Genomic DNA, 20,578 nt, shown 5'->3' with positions numbered 1-20,578 from the left:
CGTTTAACATTTTCTACAAAACTTTCAGTTGTTGGTGGAATAGATGAGAAGGTGAAGGTATGGACAAGGTATGGAGGAGAATGAAGCTGTGCCTATCTAGTTTTTCTCGCCCACAGAGAGATTCTACATTCTGTCAAGTCAAGAGATTTAAGTCTACAACAAGCAGTGACAAACTTCATAGCCTCTTTTATTACGTTTATTACATCACTATCGATGTGACCTAATTTCTGAAGTTTATTGCCAGCTTGAGACATTTTAGAACTTTTTCTGTGCCATAATAGCTAGCAACAGTGTCACATCCTGAAAGAGTGTGGGCTGTAGGTAAACTTAAAATGATATTCTTCTGTTGTTCAACTGTAGCCTTACGTCAATTGCATCCGTTGCTTCTCTAAATGACACCATGTAGATTTGATTTGACATAGATAATTTATAGTATTAATAGATAAGGACAAAAACATCAGTGTCGTCACAAATAACGTGGGCCGTTTGATTACGTCTTTTTCTCACTTGTACAAGCAGCTGTTGCATCATTATGATATCTACCTCTTCACGAAAGTTTTGTAGATCAATTCAGTCTACGATAATACAATATCTTACTTGTATGGGTGATGAATCCTGGTTGGTAATGATGAGAGTTTCCTAGACACAACGTTGCCACTTTGTTAACAACATATCTTGTTAAAAGTTGAATCAACTGCTCCTTATTGTCATGGTCGTTAAGATTGCCTTCTGTGCAGGAAGTGGCGCTTTCTCTGTTAAAATGAACCTTCTTACAGACTGCTTCCCTCGAGCAGCCCTCGCGTATGATTTAATACTGTATTCGTATTATCTGTCAAAAATTAAGTTGACGTCTGCTTCTAGCAAATGTGCAATGACTTTATCACAGAAGATTTGCAAGAAATCTCTAACAGTTCCTCTCGTTGGCTAGTTTACTACCCACAGATATGCACAATCATCTATATATATAAAAGAGAACGTACAAATCCTTTGTCCGCTCATCACGCTAATACGGCTGAACCAATTTCTTTTATTTTTGGGGGGTTATTAGGATTTGGACCCTAGATGGTTTTTATCATATCACTTTAATTTTCAATTACCAGTGTCTTGAGATAATTGACCATTCAGGTGTCCATTACGTACAAATCCTTTGTTAGTTCATCATAGGTATAAAAATAAACGTATTTATATGCAACCCGCATGACCGTGTCACTCGGCGGGTTAACATAAATGACAGGCGTTATAATGGTTTTTATCATATCACTTGAAAGCGAAAAAGTAAAAATTATCTAAGTAACAAAGTTTATTGCGTTCGGGGGTGACCGCAGCGAAGCGGGGCGGGTTAACATAAATGACAGGCGATATAATGTTAACATTTACTGCAATCTTCTATGGTTTTTATCATATCACTTGAAAGCGAAAAAGTAAAAATTATCTAAGTAACAAAGTTTATTGCGTTCCGGGGTGACCGCAGCGAAGCGGGGTGAACGCTGCTAGTCAATAATAATCAGTGAAGGTTTGCTACAAACTCTGGCTGACATAGGTATGGCCATCTTAGTCTTTAAAATAGATTTGCCGTTAGCTTCTCGAATACGGTTATCATCTGTAAACATCGATGTGAGCGCTGTAGCAATTTCATATTTTAATACGACGAGCATGTTTATTTCTTTGTGTATCTGAAGGGCTACAACCCTAGAATATAGTAACGTTGTGTCTATTGCAACAGAAGTTTTAGGTCCGATACTTTTCGTTCCTTCATTGATTTTGATAACGCTTCTATAAAGAGTTGCATAAAATCCATCTGGCAAACTTTGCTCAAATTTGGAGACCACAGATTTTTCTACATTTGCCTCGTGGGATGCTATTTTTCCGGATACAATATTTACTAACCCTTCAGGGTAATCTACTGGGCTTAAAGGTTGTATGCATATCTCTAACTTCCTTGCAATTTTTTTCCTGTCTTCAGAATTATTAATAATACTCTCTTTGCCCTTTTCTTTGTGATACAACGTCTCCGGTCTGGCATTGTTCCTCAGATTGCATAGGTCGTTCTGTAGTTGGCTTGTTACATGCATACTCAAAAGCCCATCGCTTCACGCCGGCATAATTCATTTTTATGGCTATTAAAGTTCCTCTTTCACCTTGTCCATATCTCATGTCTGACCATATACCATTCCACAAGCCACTGGTATGCCTCATATCATGTTTTCCACTCAACAAGTGTTCAAGGCATTCTTTCCATAAACCTAAGATGTTATAGTATATCGCAAATAGTTCCAGTGACCAGCAGCGGCAAAGTAACGCAACATTTCAGATACACAACAAATGTGTAGACACCAATTTGCTTCCCTTTCTGCCCTCAGAAATGACATCATCAATAAAACGGGCTTAATAAGGGAGGAAACGCACAAGCAAGTATTGCGACTTTGCTCACTCTTTTTCTTCAAATCAGCCTTTATACTTTCAGAGTTTGTTACTTCAGCATCATCAATTATTGGATGTTAAATTTCTTCAGTAAAAAGTCGTAAAGCTCGCATGTTTTGAAGAAACATTTTACCGTTTAACATCTGCTTCACACTACCAATGCACAGTCCAGAATTGTTGTTAATCCACCTCCATCTGAGATGCTATAATATCGTATGTTATTAGACTACTGTATTCAGTATAAAATATGGAGATATGTACTCACAATATCATTATTGTTCCTTATTACCACCATCTTCATTTCTCGAACCTGAAAACAGAAAATGACATCTTATTTATGGTAATTACTTTATGTTTAAATATGCATATTTTATCAGCCATTTTGGACGCCATCTTGAATATTTAAATTTTGTGGACTTTATTTAAGGCATGGACTTCATTTTTGAATTCTTCGACCCAGAAAACATAGAAAATGACACCTTGTTTACAAAAATCGCTTGACATTTACGATATGCATATTTGATCCACCCGATTTTGTACAAGGAAGTATCTATATCTGTCTACCATGAGATTTTTTCATAGAAAGAAATCATTTAAATCCATCAAAATTTGTACACAGATTGATGTTCACCAGATCTAATTCCGCACGAGGTCGTTTTTTTCTTTTTCGGCTGCAGGAAGGGGAGATTGGTGGAGAGGAGTGAAAATTTAGGCATGTTTTGAAGTGTTTCTAAGAACGTCTTGTATATATGCAACCAACAATACATATTTGTTATGCGGGTTTATGAGGAGAGGATAAAGGTGTTTTCCTTCACTATTTATTTATTTAACTCATTTCTTTATTTTCAGATATTTCCATAAACCTTATTCTCACGGTGCGAAGAACGGGCCTATCAGCTAATTTTTAATATAGGCTACTTTTTTTTTTATTTGAGCACCTGTTAATTCTACAAAGGAAAACAATATAATATTAAAGTGTAGTAAATGTAGATCTTGTCAGTCATACCAAACACAGACACATATAATAATCTTCAGTGGCGTATTTAAGGGGAGGCTTCCGAGCTTAAGCCCTCCCAGAAATTTTGTTTACTGTTTTAAAGTAAATGAAATATCTTGCAGAATTTTCACATTTCCAGGAATAAAGTTAGCAGCCCCCCACCTCCCGAAACAAAATCGTAAATATGCCACTGATAATCTTGAATACCCTTTTCTTCGTTACAAAGTCCTTGAGTCCATGAGCAAGGCTTTAAGGTAAATTTGAGGCTATTTTGGTTTTAAAAAATCCTGCATTTCTGTGATAGGACAGCCAATATATATTTTTTTAAATAAACCATGAAAAGTTCTTACAGAACATCCACTTCAATTAATTTTTTAATTGTTACGATTTAAAAAAAGAATTATCAATTAAAAACTAACTTCTGTAAAAATTAATCAGTTAAAAATTAACAAAAGTTTTAATTGATTAATATAATCATTAGTTTATTTGAACTGTTTAATTATAAGCCTGGATTTGACTGTACCTTTTTTTTATGATTAGGAACAGCGTATAAAAAGGTGCTTAGAGGTATAAAATCTACTAGTGTTAATGAGCCGAATGTTCAGGAACGAGATTAAACAATAACTGCTTTGTGATGAGAGCTGCAAACCTATTTTTCTGGCCGAATGAAAGAGAAAGGTGTTCCTGTTTCAGTTTCGAGAATAACGCGATTTAACAGTTTGTGGTGCTACATATCTGACCTATATTGGACTTTGATGATATCATACTATGTCACCAGTTTCGATAAACTTTTTCCGTTCCATTTTTTTAAAACAATTTGTGAAGTTTCAAAAGTAATTTATTTCTTTCATACTCAGTGTTCAACTAATATGAACATTGTAGTTCAAAATCTGTGGAACAATAATTTTAGTATACGAGTATTAATCCTGCACGAATGAAGTGTATGCTGCATTAATCCTTGTCATATTACTATTTAAGGCGTTATGCGCGTAAAAGACAATAAATCCGTAACTGTTTGTATGTCATTTTTACAAACAATGTTGACTCTTGTTAAATACGTTACTTTCAACATGAGAGAAAATATTCTTATAGATACAGTCAGTGCCGGTTTTACGTATAAGCTAAACAAGCTATAGCGTAGGGCTTCACGCTCTTGGGGGGGCCCAAAAAATTAAAGGAAAATTTTGAATACACATTTCCAAAACATAAGAAAAACAGTAAATAAAGCAAAATCTACATATAGTAACAGTGCTCCGTTTGTGTAGGCCCCTATGATGTAAGTAATGGGGCCCCTTGTGCTACCCTGCTTCCTAAAATATCACTTGTTTCTTCATTTTTTATATGGTAATACGTTCATCTGGGCACATAAAGAGGCCCCCATTATCTTCAGTAGCTTAGTGCCCCACCAAACCTAAATCCAACTCTGCATACAGTGTATGTTCTAATACCTGTTTCGATGCTGTCCTATGGTGTCTTTTACGTAATTTGTTGCAAAGTTTCAAAAGTAATGCATTTCTTTCAACCTCACGAGTTAACATCATCAGTTCTCATTGGTGTGTCGCGAATATATGTTAAGTGTGTCTCGAGATTTTAATTGTTTTGTAAGATCTTCCACAAAGAAATTATCTTTAGAGAAAATAAAAAAATATCGCCAATCGACATGATTTCACACTTGTCTCACACTTTGTATCTTATAGTCGTTCCATAATTTAAAAAAAAAATGTATTTTATGTATTTTTATGTGTTTGCTTGTTTTGCATCTAGAAAAAACCTCACATGCAAGGGTGTCGCGAAAGTTTGAAACGTACTTTGGTGTATCCCAAAGGAAAAAAAAAAAGGTTGAGAAACGCTGGTTTGCCTAAGATGCTAATTGTAATTTAATCTTTGTTGGATAATTTAGCGTATTATCTTAAACCAGGGTGCGAAAGCATAACAGTCGAATTAGAAGGCAGTGAAAAAGAAATATCCTTGCACAGGAATGTTTCAACAAAGAGAGGTCACATATTTGAACATTCATAATTACTAAACTGTGCAGGATTAGGATAATACTAACCATACTGATTTATCCATTCATTACATATGAATGCATGTTAATTACATGTGAATTATTGCAATTAATTTGCAAACTTCTGACCACAGTTCCATTTTATTTGCTCCAGTAAGTTATTAGTGGGGGGAAGGCAGGGATTTCCTTCCTAAATATATTAAGTGGAAAATTCCCTTCACCTCTCTAAATGGACTTCGCACTCTGTCCTACACTAATGAGCTGTAGACTGCATTAAGCTTTTTTTTTTTTTTTTTTTTTTTGCATTATCATGTAGGCTAAAGTGTCATACATGTTCTGTGTACGATAAAATAACTCATAACCATAAATATTTCGTTTACAAACCGTGTTGACTCTTAGTGACATCAATTTTAACATAAGAGATGTTTTATATATATATATATATATATATATATATATATATATATATATATATATATATATATATATATATATACATAAAATATGTGTTAACACCTTTACTGCCTTGTAGGCCCTATATTACCAGGATATACTATACATGTGTTAGCGTCCAAATACTAAAACATTTTATTCTTGTGTGTATGTGTGTGTGTGTGTGTGTGTGTGTAACTTATGTATTGTAGTGAAGTATTCAAAATAAATAAAATAAAATAAAGTAAAATAAAGAACGAAATCTTGAATGTCCCCACAGTTATTTCCTGTTATGCTCTTTAGGCTAAAGGAGGCAGAGGAACAACGAAAGAATTGGTGTGATGAAAATGTAGGAAAAAGGAAGAAAACCCATGAACACGATGTCCATTTTAAACTTCCATGGTCTGGGATCGAACCAGGGACTCGTCGGACCAGAAGTGAGAACTCTTACCACTGAGTCACCGAGTGAAATATTAAGTTTTCCATTATGTTTTATATTTAACTGGACACCCAAGAATAAAATGTTTTAGTATTTGGACGCTAACACATGTATAGTATATCCTGCTAATATAGGGCATACAAGCCAGTAAAGGTGTTAACACATATTTTATGTATATAAAAACATCTCTTATGTTAAAATTATATATATATATATATATATATATATATATATATATATATATATATATATATATATATATATATATATATATATATATATAATTTTAACATAAGAGATGTTTTATATATACATAAAATATGTGTTAACACCTTTACTGGCTTGTAGGTGTTAAAATTATATATATAATGTTATAAACTATCTTTGTAATGTTGCCATTGTACTGTACCATCTTGATTTCAAATTGTTATTCTATTGTTATGTTACATATTTGTTAAAATGTCTCAGTGTAAAATGGCCTAGTGCTGTATCTGAAACCTATTATAAATAAATAAATAAATAAAAATAGTAGAATGTTTGTTAATCTTTTGTTAATCGGTTTGTTAATCTTTTAGATTTAATGTATTTCTTTTCCTTCTTGCAGCAAAGTATGAGAGTGGTGTTAGGTTGGTTCCTATCTGATTCCATGGTGTGCGATTTTCATTTTTATAAATACCGATTTACGTGCTGTTGCAAATTCTTCAGATATTTCAGTTCGTCTGCATAACTTCTATGCCATGGTAAGGATCAAGACAATGTTGCTTGGGCTCGTAAAACTGATAAATGACTACAATAATTTTATATTGTTTCTGATGGCTATGTTGTTTATATGCTTTTATAGTAACGATTTTAAAGTAGTACCGACAGTTTCTAAAATTAAGTTCATCATATTCATTAGTTTTCCTATAGAGTTTAATTAATTTTTGAAAGATAATAATCTGCCTGTTAAAAAGTAAGGTTGCATGCTTTCTTCGTTTTGCTAATGGTTGATTAATTTCAATCGTATAATTTCAGTTACATTATTTATACTCTTAAGAACTCAGATGTGTAATCAATAACTTTGCACTTCATATATACCTAAAAAATGCCCTTTAAAAATTAATTCCTGGTAGTTTTAAACTGTCAATAACTTTTATATTCGTTTGGATAAGAACATTAATGTTAAAAAAAAACTAGGTAATGTATATTATTTTTACCTTGAATAATTGTCTCTACCGTATGTATGTCTTATATGTCTTAATATGTCTTATTACTAACTGTAACATATTACCAAAACTATTGTTTGTACTATTTTCAAAAGTGAACTGCATCAATTTACGAAGCAAAACGAGAAATTTTGAAGATAGACGAGAAGTTTCTCAAAAATTGGGCCGAAACTTCTGTAAATTTTACTAGATGAGTCGAGAAAGAACATTTTCTCGTCTCGCCTCGTAAGCAACACAAAATAAATGTAATTTAGTTAAACAGCAACAAACAAAGCGGCACTAAGGAACATAAAATAATATATCTTCATCCATCTTGACTCTGGAACTGTTACTTAAATAATTTATACTTTTCTGACCACAGTTTGCACTTATTTATTAAATAGGATATGACTTATTTTTATTTTAATAAATAAGTATATACTCAAGTCAGAAAAGTTGTAATTATTTATATAAAGTAATAGTAAGTACGTTTAATGTATTTTAACACGTTTCACGTATGTCCAATAGTAGAAACACAAAGAATAGGCCTAGTACACTAAATATTACTCATTTACTTTTGCTGTGTAACATCCAATATCATATAAATTGTTAATGGTTACACTTAAAATTTTTGTAGTTCCCGTGCACAATAACGAAGAATCCTCTGTAACTCAGCACTATAGGGACGCGCAAAAGACGAGACAAGACAAAATTTTCCTGGCAAAATTCGAGTCCAGACAGCTTTTCCAATAGAAACATATATTTTTCGAGTCGAGACATTACTTTTATAGCACATTTTCGAGACGAGACAAAACAGCCTCAAATCTTGTCTCGCGCCCATCCCTACTCAACACTTTAATTGCTAGACAGACTAGGAATTTCCCCTTCTTCTCTTCCTGGAAGGAAGAAAAGATTTTCTCTGGCTGAAACTACTGTTCGAGGAGTCATTTATACAATATATATATATATTCTTCTTTTTTCTAGGACAATGACATGATTTTGTTGTGAATATCAACTTATTCTTTGGTCATTTATATCGTTATTGAATGGTAACATAGTTTTTATAGAGTATGGACCTTGGCCCTTTATATCATACAAAGTCCATAGGACAGTTTATCTCTGTTCAAAAAGTACGTGCTTATTTTCATATTGTATTCAATGTTTAACGATTTACACGGCACCCAAGCATTTTTAACAATTTACAGTGTTAAGTAACACCTAACCTTTTCCTACTAATTTTCCTAATTCCATTGCTACTAATTCTTATAATAATTATCGACCCCCGTAATTATCGACCCACGTAAATAATATACTAAAGCAAGAAATATATCCACTATAGTATGAAATGTTGGTGAATTTCATAAGGTATAAATTATTATCATAGTTTTATGTATCTATTGACTGAATTTGTTTTTGTTTCAAAGGAGAAAGAATAATGTTGATCACAATATCTGTTCTGCGTCAAATCCCCAGACAAACGATGTTTCTCGTTACTGCATGTTATATGAGAAGCAGTCAAAACGCCATAGCTCTTCATTACCACAATATACACACATTTACTTAATCGTGCTCAAGGTAGGTACCTTCGAAATACACATACTTGCTCCACTGCTCCTACCACTGCTGGAAACACCGACGAAAGTCTTCTTTTGGTAACTTCGAAAGTTTAGCGGTGCTCGTTTTGATCTTTTCTACGGTGGCGAAACGGGTACCTTTCGGGCTCAGTTTTAGCTTTAGGAAGAGCCAAAACTCCGATAGTGCTAAACTGATTTTAAGGCTTTCGAAGTCTCTGAAACACAATTCCCCCACACACTTAATGTTTACGCGTTGCTCAAACTGCAACATTGCGCCAACTGATCATCATATAAGTCCTCTGTTCAGCTACACTACTCATCCACTGCCTGTTATGAACTGTTCACACTTGTCAAATTCATAATTAGGCAGTGTTCGTAGGTTTCCTGTAGAAAATTTCCCTCGATTGACACAAAATTTTCTCCTTTCTTATAAAATGTTCCCTAGTTTATTGCGTGCCCAATTCCCAGGATAGAAATTATGTGATAAGATTAATTTAGCTATACTAAAGGAAGTGCGAACTACATTTGTTTTGTTACTTTGCCTTCTGCTCCTATTATTTTTACTTTTTACTTCACTTTTTCTTAATACAAAAAGATACATACAAATACACCCAGTCAACGAGTGCCGATTATGTTAATTTGAATAGATTCACACACAAACAAACACATACACACAGCATTCCTATTCTACTGGTTTATTTCTTAAGAACAAAAAAATAGTTTAACATTTATATACTCGTCAAACAGTCAGCGCCAGAATTTCCCTGGATTTTCACGTTTTATCGAAAAAATTACTTTATCCCTTTTTGCTAAATTTACCTACAAAATTTCCCTAGATTAGGGAAATTTCCCTCAAACTGAGAACACTGTAATTAGGCAACCTAAGAACTGTACTGTACTAGATTCATTGTGATTACATCACAAATTCCGAAACTACAACAACATTCGGGAATATTTTGACTCTCCGTCGTATATATTCCACGTAAAGGTTCAATTGAGTACGTAAAGGTTCGAATCACATTTATTTATAAAAACAAATATGGACATTGTAAATATAATGCGTATTTATAGTTCTGTAATTTAATTTTACAGTTTCCTGAAAATATATCAATCAACACTGTTACTTAACTATTAAAAATAGTCGTACAGTTAAAATAAAATAAAATACAATCTTCATATGGCTAACGTAAATAGCTCAGCTCAAATAGAAAAAAAGTAGATTGTTCGAGAACAAGTTTTTTAACAAACATCAGAAAATTCCAGGAAGGTTTGTTTAATTTGTGAATAGTTGTAGCTTTCACTAATTCAGTTTGATTAAAACTAATGGTGAGCACAAAAACCAATTTTTCGGTTTTTAAGAAAACCGAAACCGTTTTTTGAAAATTTTGGAGAAAACCGAAACCGTTTTCGGTGAAAAACAGAACCGGTTTTTGAAAACCGAAATATCGGTTTTCGGATTTCGGTTTTTCAAGAAACCGGGTTCCAATTTTTGTAAAAACCGGTTTTGACCATCCCTAATTAAAACACACCTTTCTTTCTATCAAGCAAAATCAAAACTAAACAAATTAGATTTTTATCAGAATTGAGTAATTTTGAAAATTCATGAGAAATAGTAAAAGAAACCATAAATAAAACTAAATAAATCATTCCGATTACTTTAATAATTAAACAATTTATTTCACTATTTTGCAGTGTACTATAGCTATAATGTAAGAAATGTGATTTTTAATTGTCAATCTGTAAAAGTTGACTGTAAACTACTTGAAAGGTGTTTTGTGTGCATGTGAAAATGTGATGTGAGATTACACTAAACAACAACACTATAATAGTGAGAAAATGCGTCGTTGCAGTGAAAGTCAGCGTATATGGTGTGCGCGTATTTTTTTTTTCATATTTGATTTTTAAATATTTTTCAACTATTACAATGACAAGTTAATATCTATCTATTATATATAAATAAAAATGAAAGTGACTATGTTTGTGACTTAATTCCTCTTGAGCCACCTGACCGATCTCGATCAAATTTTCAACATAGATGAGGTTCGGACCTGTGATGTCGATCGATATTATTGTCGAATCCATAGTTTTCGAGGTCGCTGAGTTCGACAGTGACACTTCCGATGCCATTTAAATCCAAATTTAGCCCCACAACTTGGAGGAGGTATACACACACACACACACACACACACATATATATATATATATATATATATATATATATATATATATATATATATATATATATATATATATATATATATATATATATATATATATATATATATATATATATATATAAAGTTACCGATATTATAAATGACAAATATTAGTGTCGAATTCATAGTTTTTCGGGTCTCTAAGTTAGATCATAACATCCTTAACATTGCAACGTTATTTGTTTTTATCGATTTTTAAAGATATATGAAACAATTAATTATTAACACATCAGTATAAAAATAAGCACGATTATAAATAGTGGTGTTCACAAGACGAGAAAGAGGTTTTGCAGTAGAAAATTATGCACTTTTCGAGGCGAGATTTCCCCAAATCGCGTCTCGTAAACAACAATAATTATAATACGCATAATCTCACATCACACTACAAACCACGGTCGAAAATAATTGAACTTTAAAATTCATTATATAAAATGACAATGGACGTGTAAAAGCTGCAACAATGACTTTATGAGAATTAACAAATTGACTTTATGAGAATTAACGAACAATAAACAAGAGTAGAACATATCCTCTACCATGAAAATTATTTGTAACGTAATATTAAATATACTGTATATATATACAGTTTTGTAGTCAACGTGGACTCATACCTGCGTTTTTGTATAACAGATAAATAATATAGTGCAGATAAATAATATATATATACTGTATTTTAAAAACTAGAATAACAAATGTACTTTCAACATCGTGGCGGTAAATTGTTCAAGTTTAAATGTATCAGCTGATTAAATTAAATAATTCAGTGGGTATGTAATCAATTACACGAAGCGATACCTATTATTGATTATTTTCATAAGTGATAGTTTTGTTGCATTGCAAGATATAGGCCTATATTCCGTTATTTTTGTAACCTGTATTGGCGTCTAGTTCAAGAGTATTGTTTAGTTGAAACAAGGGATAGTTGATATGGGGTAAAAGTTAGTGATATTGTGATAATGTGTATATGATTATGTTACTAACCTTTACCGTATATATATCAATATTTTTAGTCAATAATAATATACTAGTGAAAAAAGTATACTTATATCGGTGAAGAATTTTGCCTCCCACCCTTCCTAAGCAAAACCTGAAATAATGCTACTGGTCTAGTTATAACATTGGCTTACAAATGTATTTTCTACAAGTGGCAACAAGTCTCAAAAATTCAGTAGTTAATTCCGAGTGATGATACAGTGGCAGAAAAAAACAGAATCTTTATTTATTTATTTTAGACATTTGTAGCGTATGAGACGATGTTGAGGCGGGCTTTGAGAGATAGAGTATTTAACAACTCTATTCTCTGTTTTATTAGCGCGTTCTCTGAGGGTTTAACCTTATAAATCTTATTTTGTTTTTATTATTATCACTTTTTTTTTTGTAAGTCTTGCTCTAGTTAACCGTATATACTCGAATCTAAGACGCACTTTTTTCTGCCAAAATATCAGGTACACAATGGAGGATCACATCTTGGAATCACATACAAAGTGATAATGAAAGTTTGTGTTCAGATAGTGAAAGTGCTTAAGCAGGAAGTCCTATGTTCACACTGTAAGTAAGATTGTAAGATAGAACCTATGTTCTCTTTTTAATCTTGACATTTGAATGTTTAGTTTCAACAAATAAACCCGTATGATTTAATTTGTACTGTCAAATTCTTAATTGCTTCATTGAATATCCAGGCAGTGTTGGGTAAGTTACTTGTAAAAATGTAACGCGTTACAAGTTACTTTACTTTCTCCTAAAATGTAAAGCGTTACTAACGCGTTACTTGCCTCAAAAAAGTAATTACTTTACTTCGAAAGTAACGCGTTACTAACGCGTTACTTTTAGTTCCGAAACGTTGAATATGTGAAAAAAATCTTATTACTTCAGTTTTCCGTACTACTCTTACTACCGCTATTATTATTATTATTATTATTATTATTATTATTATTATTATTATTATTATTATTATTATTATTATTAATATTATTATTATTATTATTATAACAACAACACTGTGTATACACATGAAAGATAGGTGGTTTATATCTGAATACTAAGAAAGTAGTTGATTGCCAACCTCGGTAGTCGTGAAGTCTAGGAGTCAAGGACATTGTTCACGAGCTTCTGAATTTGGGTTGAGGGTCTAAGTTGAGTATTCGGGCTCGAGCCAAACATTGTTAAAAGTTATAGGGCACTGGCCAAATATCTTCAAAACTGCTCGGCTTGGGTTTAGAATTGTCAACGACTCGAGCAGATCGGCTCACAGCTCATTCACTATCGACCCAAACCGAGAAGTGAGCCAAGCCAACAGCTCACCCAACCGAGTCAGCTAGAGCCCCTCGCTCGGTTGAGTCGAATCGAGCAGATGGCTCATCCCAACCAACCAGCTCGAGCCGATGGTTCATCCCAAGCGAACCGGCTCGAGCCATCAGCTCAGTTAAGCCGAGCCGAGGTAAGCTTGTTATTAAAAAAATCTCTTGTAGTCTCGCTATCGAGATGAGACGAGATGCGAGCAGTGTCCCCTCTCGTGAGCAACACTAAAAGTGTTCCATATTACTGCCTAGCTTACATTTCTCATGGCTTTCGCTTTCCAGTGTAATCAGACCATGATTTCAAAACGAGTTAAAACAAGCGAGGCATTTATCAAACGCGACGCCAAAAGCAGTGAATCGGCTCGGAACTCGACTCGAGAATATTACTTTTGACTCGACTCGAAACTCGACTTGGATTCGAGTCGAGTTTTAGCTTGACTTGTGCCCATCCCTTGTTAGAAAAAATGGTTGCTTATTATTATTCTGCTTAACAATGTTGCTATGTAAAATTAAAAATACAGAATATAGAGAAACATTACACTACAACTGAAAATGAGAACACATGAACTGGGGGTGAATCAAAACTTGGGCCAGTAAATCTAAAATCGATACATGCTTTTTAAAGCTAGTTATTCCAAACTCTATAATCAACGGGACTTTAGGATACGCAAACTGATCTAAAAGAACTCTAATATTACATACCATCAACATTACATGAATAAAGTAGGCCTGCTAATCAGAACACAATTTATTCATATTAACCCCTTATTGTATGTCGTTAATTAGTTGTTGATAAATATTTCCCGCCGGGGCACCACTTTACTTTTAAATTCTGTTCACCATCATCTTCAGCTTTTAAGAAAAGTATTCTCTCAAATGTTCAAACGATAAAATATTTTCGTTCTCCATCTTTATAAAAACAACACCAATCAAAGTAAAATAGACGACCAGTACCATTGCACTCGTAGTTCACTCACTGAATGTATTGATTTGGAGCTTTGAAAATCTAAGACAAAATCTTCCAGGTGCTTGCAATCAGTACACGTTATTTCCCTGAGGCTGTCCTCATCCTCCAAAAAACAGCAAGTGGCACTATATTTTGTTATATAAATAAATAAATCAAATTGTATCTATGAATATATTTGCAAGCCTACTAACATAAAGTTCATAAGGCGAAACGGGAAGATGCACATCGAGATTTCCCGTTCCGCCTTACATTAAGATGAAAAGTGATAACAGGTTTTACATGCAAATTTCATTGCTAGAGGTCATAAGGCGAAACGGGAAAAGGCGAACAGTGCAGGAATCGTCGGTCACTGACATCGTTCATTCTCCATTGTTACATTCTGAGAAATTCAATTACAGGAAAGAAACATTTGTTTCCGAAAAAAAATATACATATATTGTAGTTACTCATCTGAAATGTAACGCGAAAAAAGTAACGCAAATTAGGTTCGTTACTTAAAAATTTGTAACGCGTTACCGTTACAGTTACTTTGTAAAAAATGTAACGCGTTACTAGGAAACGTTACTTGCGTTACGTTACTTCCCAAAACTGTATCCAGGATACGTCTTAGAATTGAATATAAGAAATTGTCACAACTTTTGAAGTTTAGAAATAGAGATGCGTCATAGATTCAAGGGTGTCTTAGAATAGAGTATACGGTATAAACCTACGGTAGGCCTATTTATTATTTTCGCTTCTTCAGTGATTTTTGGCTTTCTCTTTTTAATTTATATTACTTTTTACTTTTGATAATTACTTCTTTGTTTTATTCTGTATTTTTCGATCCCTTTTCTTTGTTTTTTTTTTTTAATCTAGTTTCTTTCATTCTTTCTTATGTTCCAAATACATTTATGAGTGGCATGTGTAGGTCATTGGCCTTTTCGTAACGGGGACTAATCATTTCGTTGCTGACGTCTTTATTAAATTTTTCAACCAATCAATCACTGAAAATAACAAATTGTCCCAATTGAAAGAATAATCTAAAGATAAATTTTGATCCTTCTCAAGAGCAATTGTTTTCGTCATACACAGTATAACGGCAATTTTATCACACTGATTAAGATCTTTAGGATAGGCGGGAAATAATAACAACAGTATCAGCAACTATTATTATTGCATGATTTTCTTTAACTTGACTTTTGTGTCTAACTGTTCACCTCATCATGTGCTTTATTAACACGAAAAACAAAACAAAACAAACAAAAAAAAAAGTTATTTGTGACTATGAGAGATGCTTCTTTATTTTAAGTTCATTTTAATCCCTTTAAGAAAATTCAAGATTAAGAAATATAGAAAACAGCTAGGAACGAATAACAGATAGGAAGAATACCCATCTTTGGAACGAAATTTTTACACCAATTGTTTGGTAACTCTTCAATGACATCATAGATAAAATGCAATGAAGATAATTCAATTATAGTAATTGTAGTATGTGGAGTTGCGCGAACCACATTGATTTAGAAACGACCATTTAAGATATAACCCATTTTTAGGGTTGCCATAATATTTTATCCAAAATACGGACAAGCCTTAAAATGACGACCCATCAAAGGTACGGTGCCGCCCACACAACAAATATTTTGAAATTTCTTACACAAAAGATCACCTTTTTAGGTTATCACACAATTGTTTGCTGTAATACTTAAAACACTATTGGAAACTAACGTGTTTTACATTTTTTTTTTCATTAACACAAATATAATAAATCATGCCATTAAATTACGTATATTAAATTTAACCAAAAAACCTAGAATGGAAAAATGATACATTTTTAAAAATATAACTTATTTTACTAATAGTAACTGAAATATACATAAGTTATATACCCTATGATGAAAACATAATTCTTAGCGATTTCCGACTCGGAAATTTTTGGGCATCTCCAAAAACTGTCAAATACGGACATTTTCCTATTTCATGCTTCGTACGATCCGGACACGGACGCAAAAATACAAATAGTCCGTACAAAATACGAACATATGGCAAACCTACCCATTTTGCAATTACTGAATTACTAACAGTAGCATTAGAATTTATGGAATGGAGATGTGGAAGGAAATGGAAAAACTCTGAGAAAAGTCACGAATATAAAGTACTCTACAAACTCACATCGCCTGTGATCGATAATGCTTAATTGATTATTTTAATGTTATTCATGCTATTCTCTTCCAAGTTATTGTTCTTAAAAGTGTCATTGTGGTTTTAATTAACGTTCGGTTGTGCAATGTATCTCCTCCCAAATCTCATGGGCGCAACTTGCACCCTAAAACCAGTATATGGACACCCCTCGTTAGCGATTATTTTTACAATTGTAATTTAATTGTAATTTTAGTTTACTTTTATTTATTTAAATTTGCCTGTGTGGAGACACGGGACACTTGGTGACTTACCGTGCGACAGTTTGAGTGCTGGAGTACGGTAATACGTTCGAGACATGAAAATAATAGGATGTTGGAACCTTGGGAATGTGGTGCTACCAGTTACAAAAATTGATTAGTTTACCACACATATACACGAATACATAAAATCATACACATAAAGTAGTGATAATATTATTTAGTTGGAAACATTGAGCACACTTGTATTTATTCAGCCTATCCTGCATGAGCACTAAGGTTGCTATTCTGCCATAACCTATTTTCATTTCCTCCACTCAGCAATGATGCATGTGACGCCATAACAGCCAGATCACCTTGAAGGCAAACAACGCTGACTGTCTGCATGTAGTAGTCACTGGGAGAGACGCAAGATGGCAGCAGGGAATTAAGCACGGAATGGCGCTATAGTAAGCCACGGCAGGCGTAACTAAAAACAAGAAACCAGACTACCATACTGATGGAAATATTTTCACATCCTATGTTCACTTTGTCCTAAATAATTAAAGCCAAATTTTCAAAGTGGCGGAAGGTGTGTAAGTGACTAGCAATTTGCATTTCTCTATATTTCTATGAAATTATAGTACATTATTCTTAAAATTATGTACACTATTTGATGGTGTTCTTAAATTTTATTTCCTGATTCGCCCGACCATCCAATAACTAACCTAAAACAAAAATATCACACAATACGGAAGCTTAGTCAGTATATTTTATTTCAGGGCTAAAGCGCGAATTGTAGAGAAAAATGAACATTACTCTATGAATACATTGACAAATGTTATTCTTAATATTGTGCACATTGATGATCACATTTAGGCCTATACCTTTTCTCTTTCATTGGAAGTAGTAGATTATGTGGGTCATTACTAGGAGCACGTACAGGGGCGAATCCAGGACGGACTTCTGGGGGGGGGGGGCGGTGGGTTGTAATACTGCTACTCAGAGCTACTTTTAAGAGCTCCAAACTCTGTGATGGGTGTTATTTATATACTTATATAATATTAGAAAGTTTTCTCTTCTGGGGGGAGGGGAAATCGCCCCGATCGCCCCCTCTGGATTCGCCACTGAGCACGTATTTCATTGTTAGAACCAGCGATGTAATGCGGCCCTTACAGAAGTATACTGCGTATACCCATCTAATATGTTTATTGTCAAGTGTGTACTCACCTTAAATTTACAAAAGAACGAGTGTAGGACGGGGATCAGGGGCGCTTCCACTGGAGAAAGGGTTCACCGGGTCTGGACGCTCTTCAAACTTCCTAAGTCAACATACATTTGTACACTTTCTCAATAAAAGTATAAAACTGTACTTGTTTCACAGGAAAATGATCGATGTAGCATGAAAATTTGATCTTATATTTCATAAGAATCTACTCCCATCATTTTTTTTCCCTGAAAATATACGGGGAAGTACTTTACAATTACTTATCGTCTTTTCGGGTGCAGAATAATATCCGTTCAATACTGCATAGACGTAGTGGCTTGTAATATCGCACCCGTCCCAAAGTTTGCACCCTTCTCAACAAAAATTTCTGGGTGCGCGCCTGAGGGGACGTATACATTTTTGAAAACTATCGAGCGTATACGCACTGAAGTTTATATCATTACATTACTGGTTAGAACTATGTGTTACAATTAGAAGAATACAAAATAATAGATACAATATGGTACTTAACAGTGTTTTTTTTTTTTTTTTTTTTTTTTGTTCTGTTCTGTTGAGAGAGACAGAAAGAGATAGTAGATGGATAGCTATGGATGGATTTTAAATGATGAAGATACGTATGGGCAGATTCTCTATTTTATGATGAAGATACGTATGGGCAGATATCTTCATTCATATGATGAAGATCCGTATGGGCAGATTCTCTTATTTTATAACATCCTTGATGTCTTTTGTGTAGCTTGTGGAACTTACTCCTTTTTCTTTTTATTTAAACAGTTTCAAACGAAAGGTATTATTATTTTGATCACTCAGTGCATTTTCAGGAAACAGTCCATTCTTCAATTCGTCCTTGCTACTCGAACGACTCAATTCATTTCATAGGTATGCTTAGAGAACAGGCGCGCACAAGGGCGCCCATCAGGGGGGGCAAGGTGGGGCGCTCGCTTCCCTAAGAGGAAATTTTACTTGGAAATATCGAAAACCCAATAGAATTTTTACAATAGTTACAGCAAAATTTGAAACTTTATTTGAAACGTTGCTTATACTTACCCCCCTTGGAAACCTCAACATAGGCGCCCTTGGGCGCGCACCCAGAAATTTTTGTTGGCAGGAGTCCAACCTTTGGGAAGGGGGTTCAATACAACAAACCACTACGTCTATGAAGTATTGAATGGATATTATTCTGCACCCCAGAAAACGATAGGTAGCAGTATTACAACCTACCGCTCCCCCCTCCCGCAGAAATCCGTCCTTGATCCGCCCCTGACCGAATCACTTTCGAAAACTCATAGAATACTTCCCATACGTGCGACCATGAGTTCACCGATTAATTGATATTACGTTTTCATTTTATGAATAATAGAAAAGTGTGTTGATATCCGATTATCACAACAATGATTGTTATAATTCTGCTATCTTTAAATTATTGCATTTTCTTTCATTGTAATACAGTAGAAACTCGATTAACCGTCACTCTCTGTTATCCGTCACTGCTCCGGACAGTACTGTACTTTAAATGTGCCGTAATTGACGCCGTGCGCCGTGCAGAGCACGAAATAAAGTGTAAGCGAAATAGACTAAAATAGTCATGCGTCACTTCCGGTCATACTAGTTTCCACATAAAACTTGGTACAGTACTGAAACCCTTATGGAGAAAAGCATGGACATGTATTATTCACTTGTGTAAGGTTATTTCTTCCAGAACCTTTTAAATCTACTTACTGTAGAGGTTTATAACGATATTTCTCTTATCCGTCTATTCGCTTAACCGTCATGGTCCCGGTCCCGAGGGTGACGGTTAATCGAGTTTCTACTGTATTTTTATCTGTTTCCATGGAATAATTAATATATTGTATATTTTACAGTATTATTGCAGGGAAGCCGAGATTCATCATCATCTATTATGTTACAAAACAACTACTTGTAACAAAAATCATTGATATTTGTGCCAGGAATCTAGATCTCCAACTGAACATATAAAACCTCAACCAACACTGACTACATGAAACTGTGTATTGTGTTGTGGATTTTCATCACTCATCATCACCGTACGCAATTATTGATGTCATTGCAGTTGATAGGATGATGTGCTTGTAACGAAACTTTGAATGATAATAATAATTATTTTTCTATAGGGCCGAAGTGTGTATTATTTCTTTTCCTTCTTTTAGTTTGTATATTTTGTAGGGTAATATCGATAATAAACTTAATTTTTGTCTGCAGAGGGATTTGAAAATGAAATGATATTTTTTAAGTTTAACGTCCCATAGTTATGCCTTTTAGTCTGAAGGTTTCGGATGATAGTTAATCAGGGGCCTGAAGAAAATTTTCTACGGGGGGTTCATCTCCCTGGTTTGCTATATTACGTTTGGTATGTTTTATTTTTATTAAGAAAATCCCTCTGCAGATCTTAAGAAATTTAATACATTTTCGTGAGCTAGAGGGGACTCTCCTTCTCCCTTCGGGT

The 20,578-nt window shown here is 33.8% G+C and overlaps 1 protein-coding gene across 5 annotated transcripts in view; it reads left to right on the top strand.

Annotated features, from left to right (window-relative positions):
* The window catches only part of LOC145662461 (uncharacterized), a 153,483-nt gene extending 133,234 nt beyond the window's left edge, over positions 1-20,249 (top strand). Inside the window, exons 7-10 of one of the 5 annotated variants that reach the window (XR_014127046.1) lie at positions 6,899-7,034; positions 12,714-12,816; positions 17,229-17,478; positions 19,977-20,249. Coding sequence is in view for 1 of the 5 variants with exons in the window: in XM_081728066.1 (XP_081584192.1) it covers positions 6,899-7,021 (123 nt within the window). In the remaining 4 variants the exon portion in view is untranslated. Of the gene's footprint in view, positions 1-6,898; positions 7,035-12,713; positions 12,817-17,228; positions 17,483-19,976 lie in introns of all 5 variants that reach the window. The other 4 variants (XR_014127047.1, XR_014127049.1, XR_014127048.1 and 1 more) reach the window with 4 other exon arrangements.
* The last annotated feature ends 329 nt before the right edge of the window (positions 20,250-20,578 follow it).

The sequence above is a fragment of the Thermobia domestica genome, chromosome 10 (assembly GCF_964235325.1).
Source record: "Thermobia domestica chromosome 10, izTheDome1.hap1.1, whole genome shotgun sequence".
Classification (NCBI taxonomy): domain Eukaryota; kingdom Metazoa; phylum Arthropoda; class Insecta; order Zygentoma; family Lepismatidae; genus Thermobia; species Thermobia domestica.
Note: the sequence above shows the minus strand (reverse complement) of the source record. Positions and strands in the feature narration are given on the sequence as shown.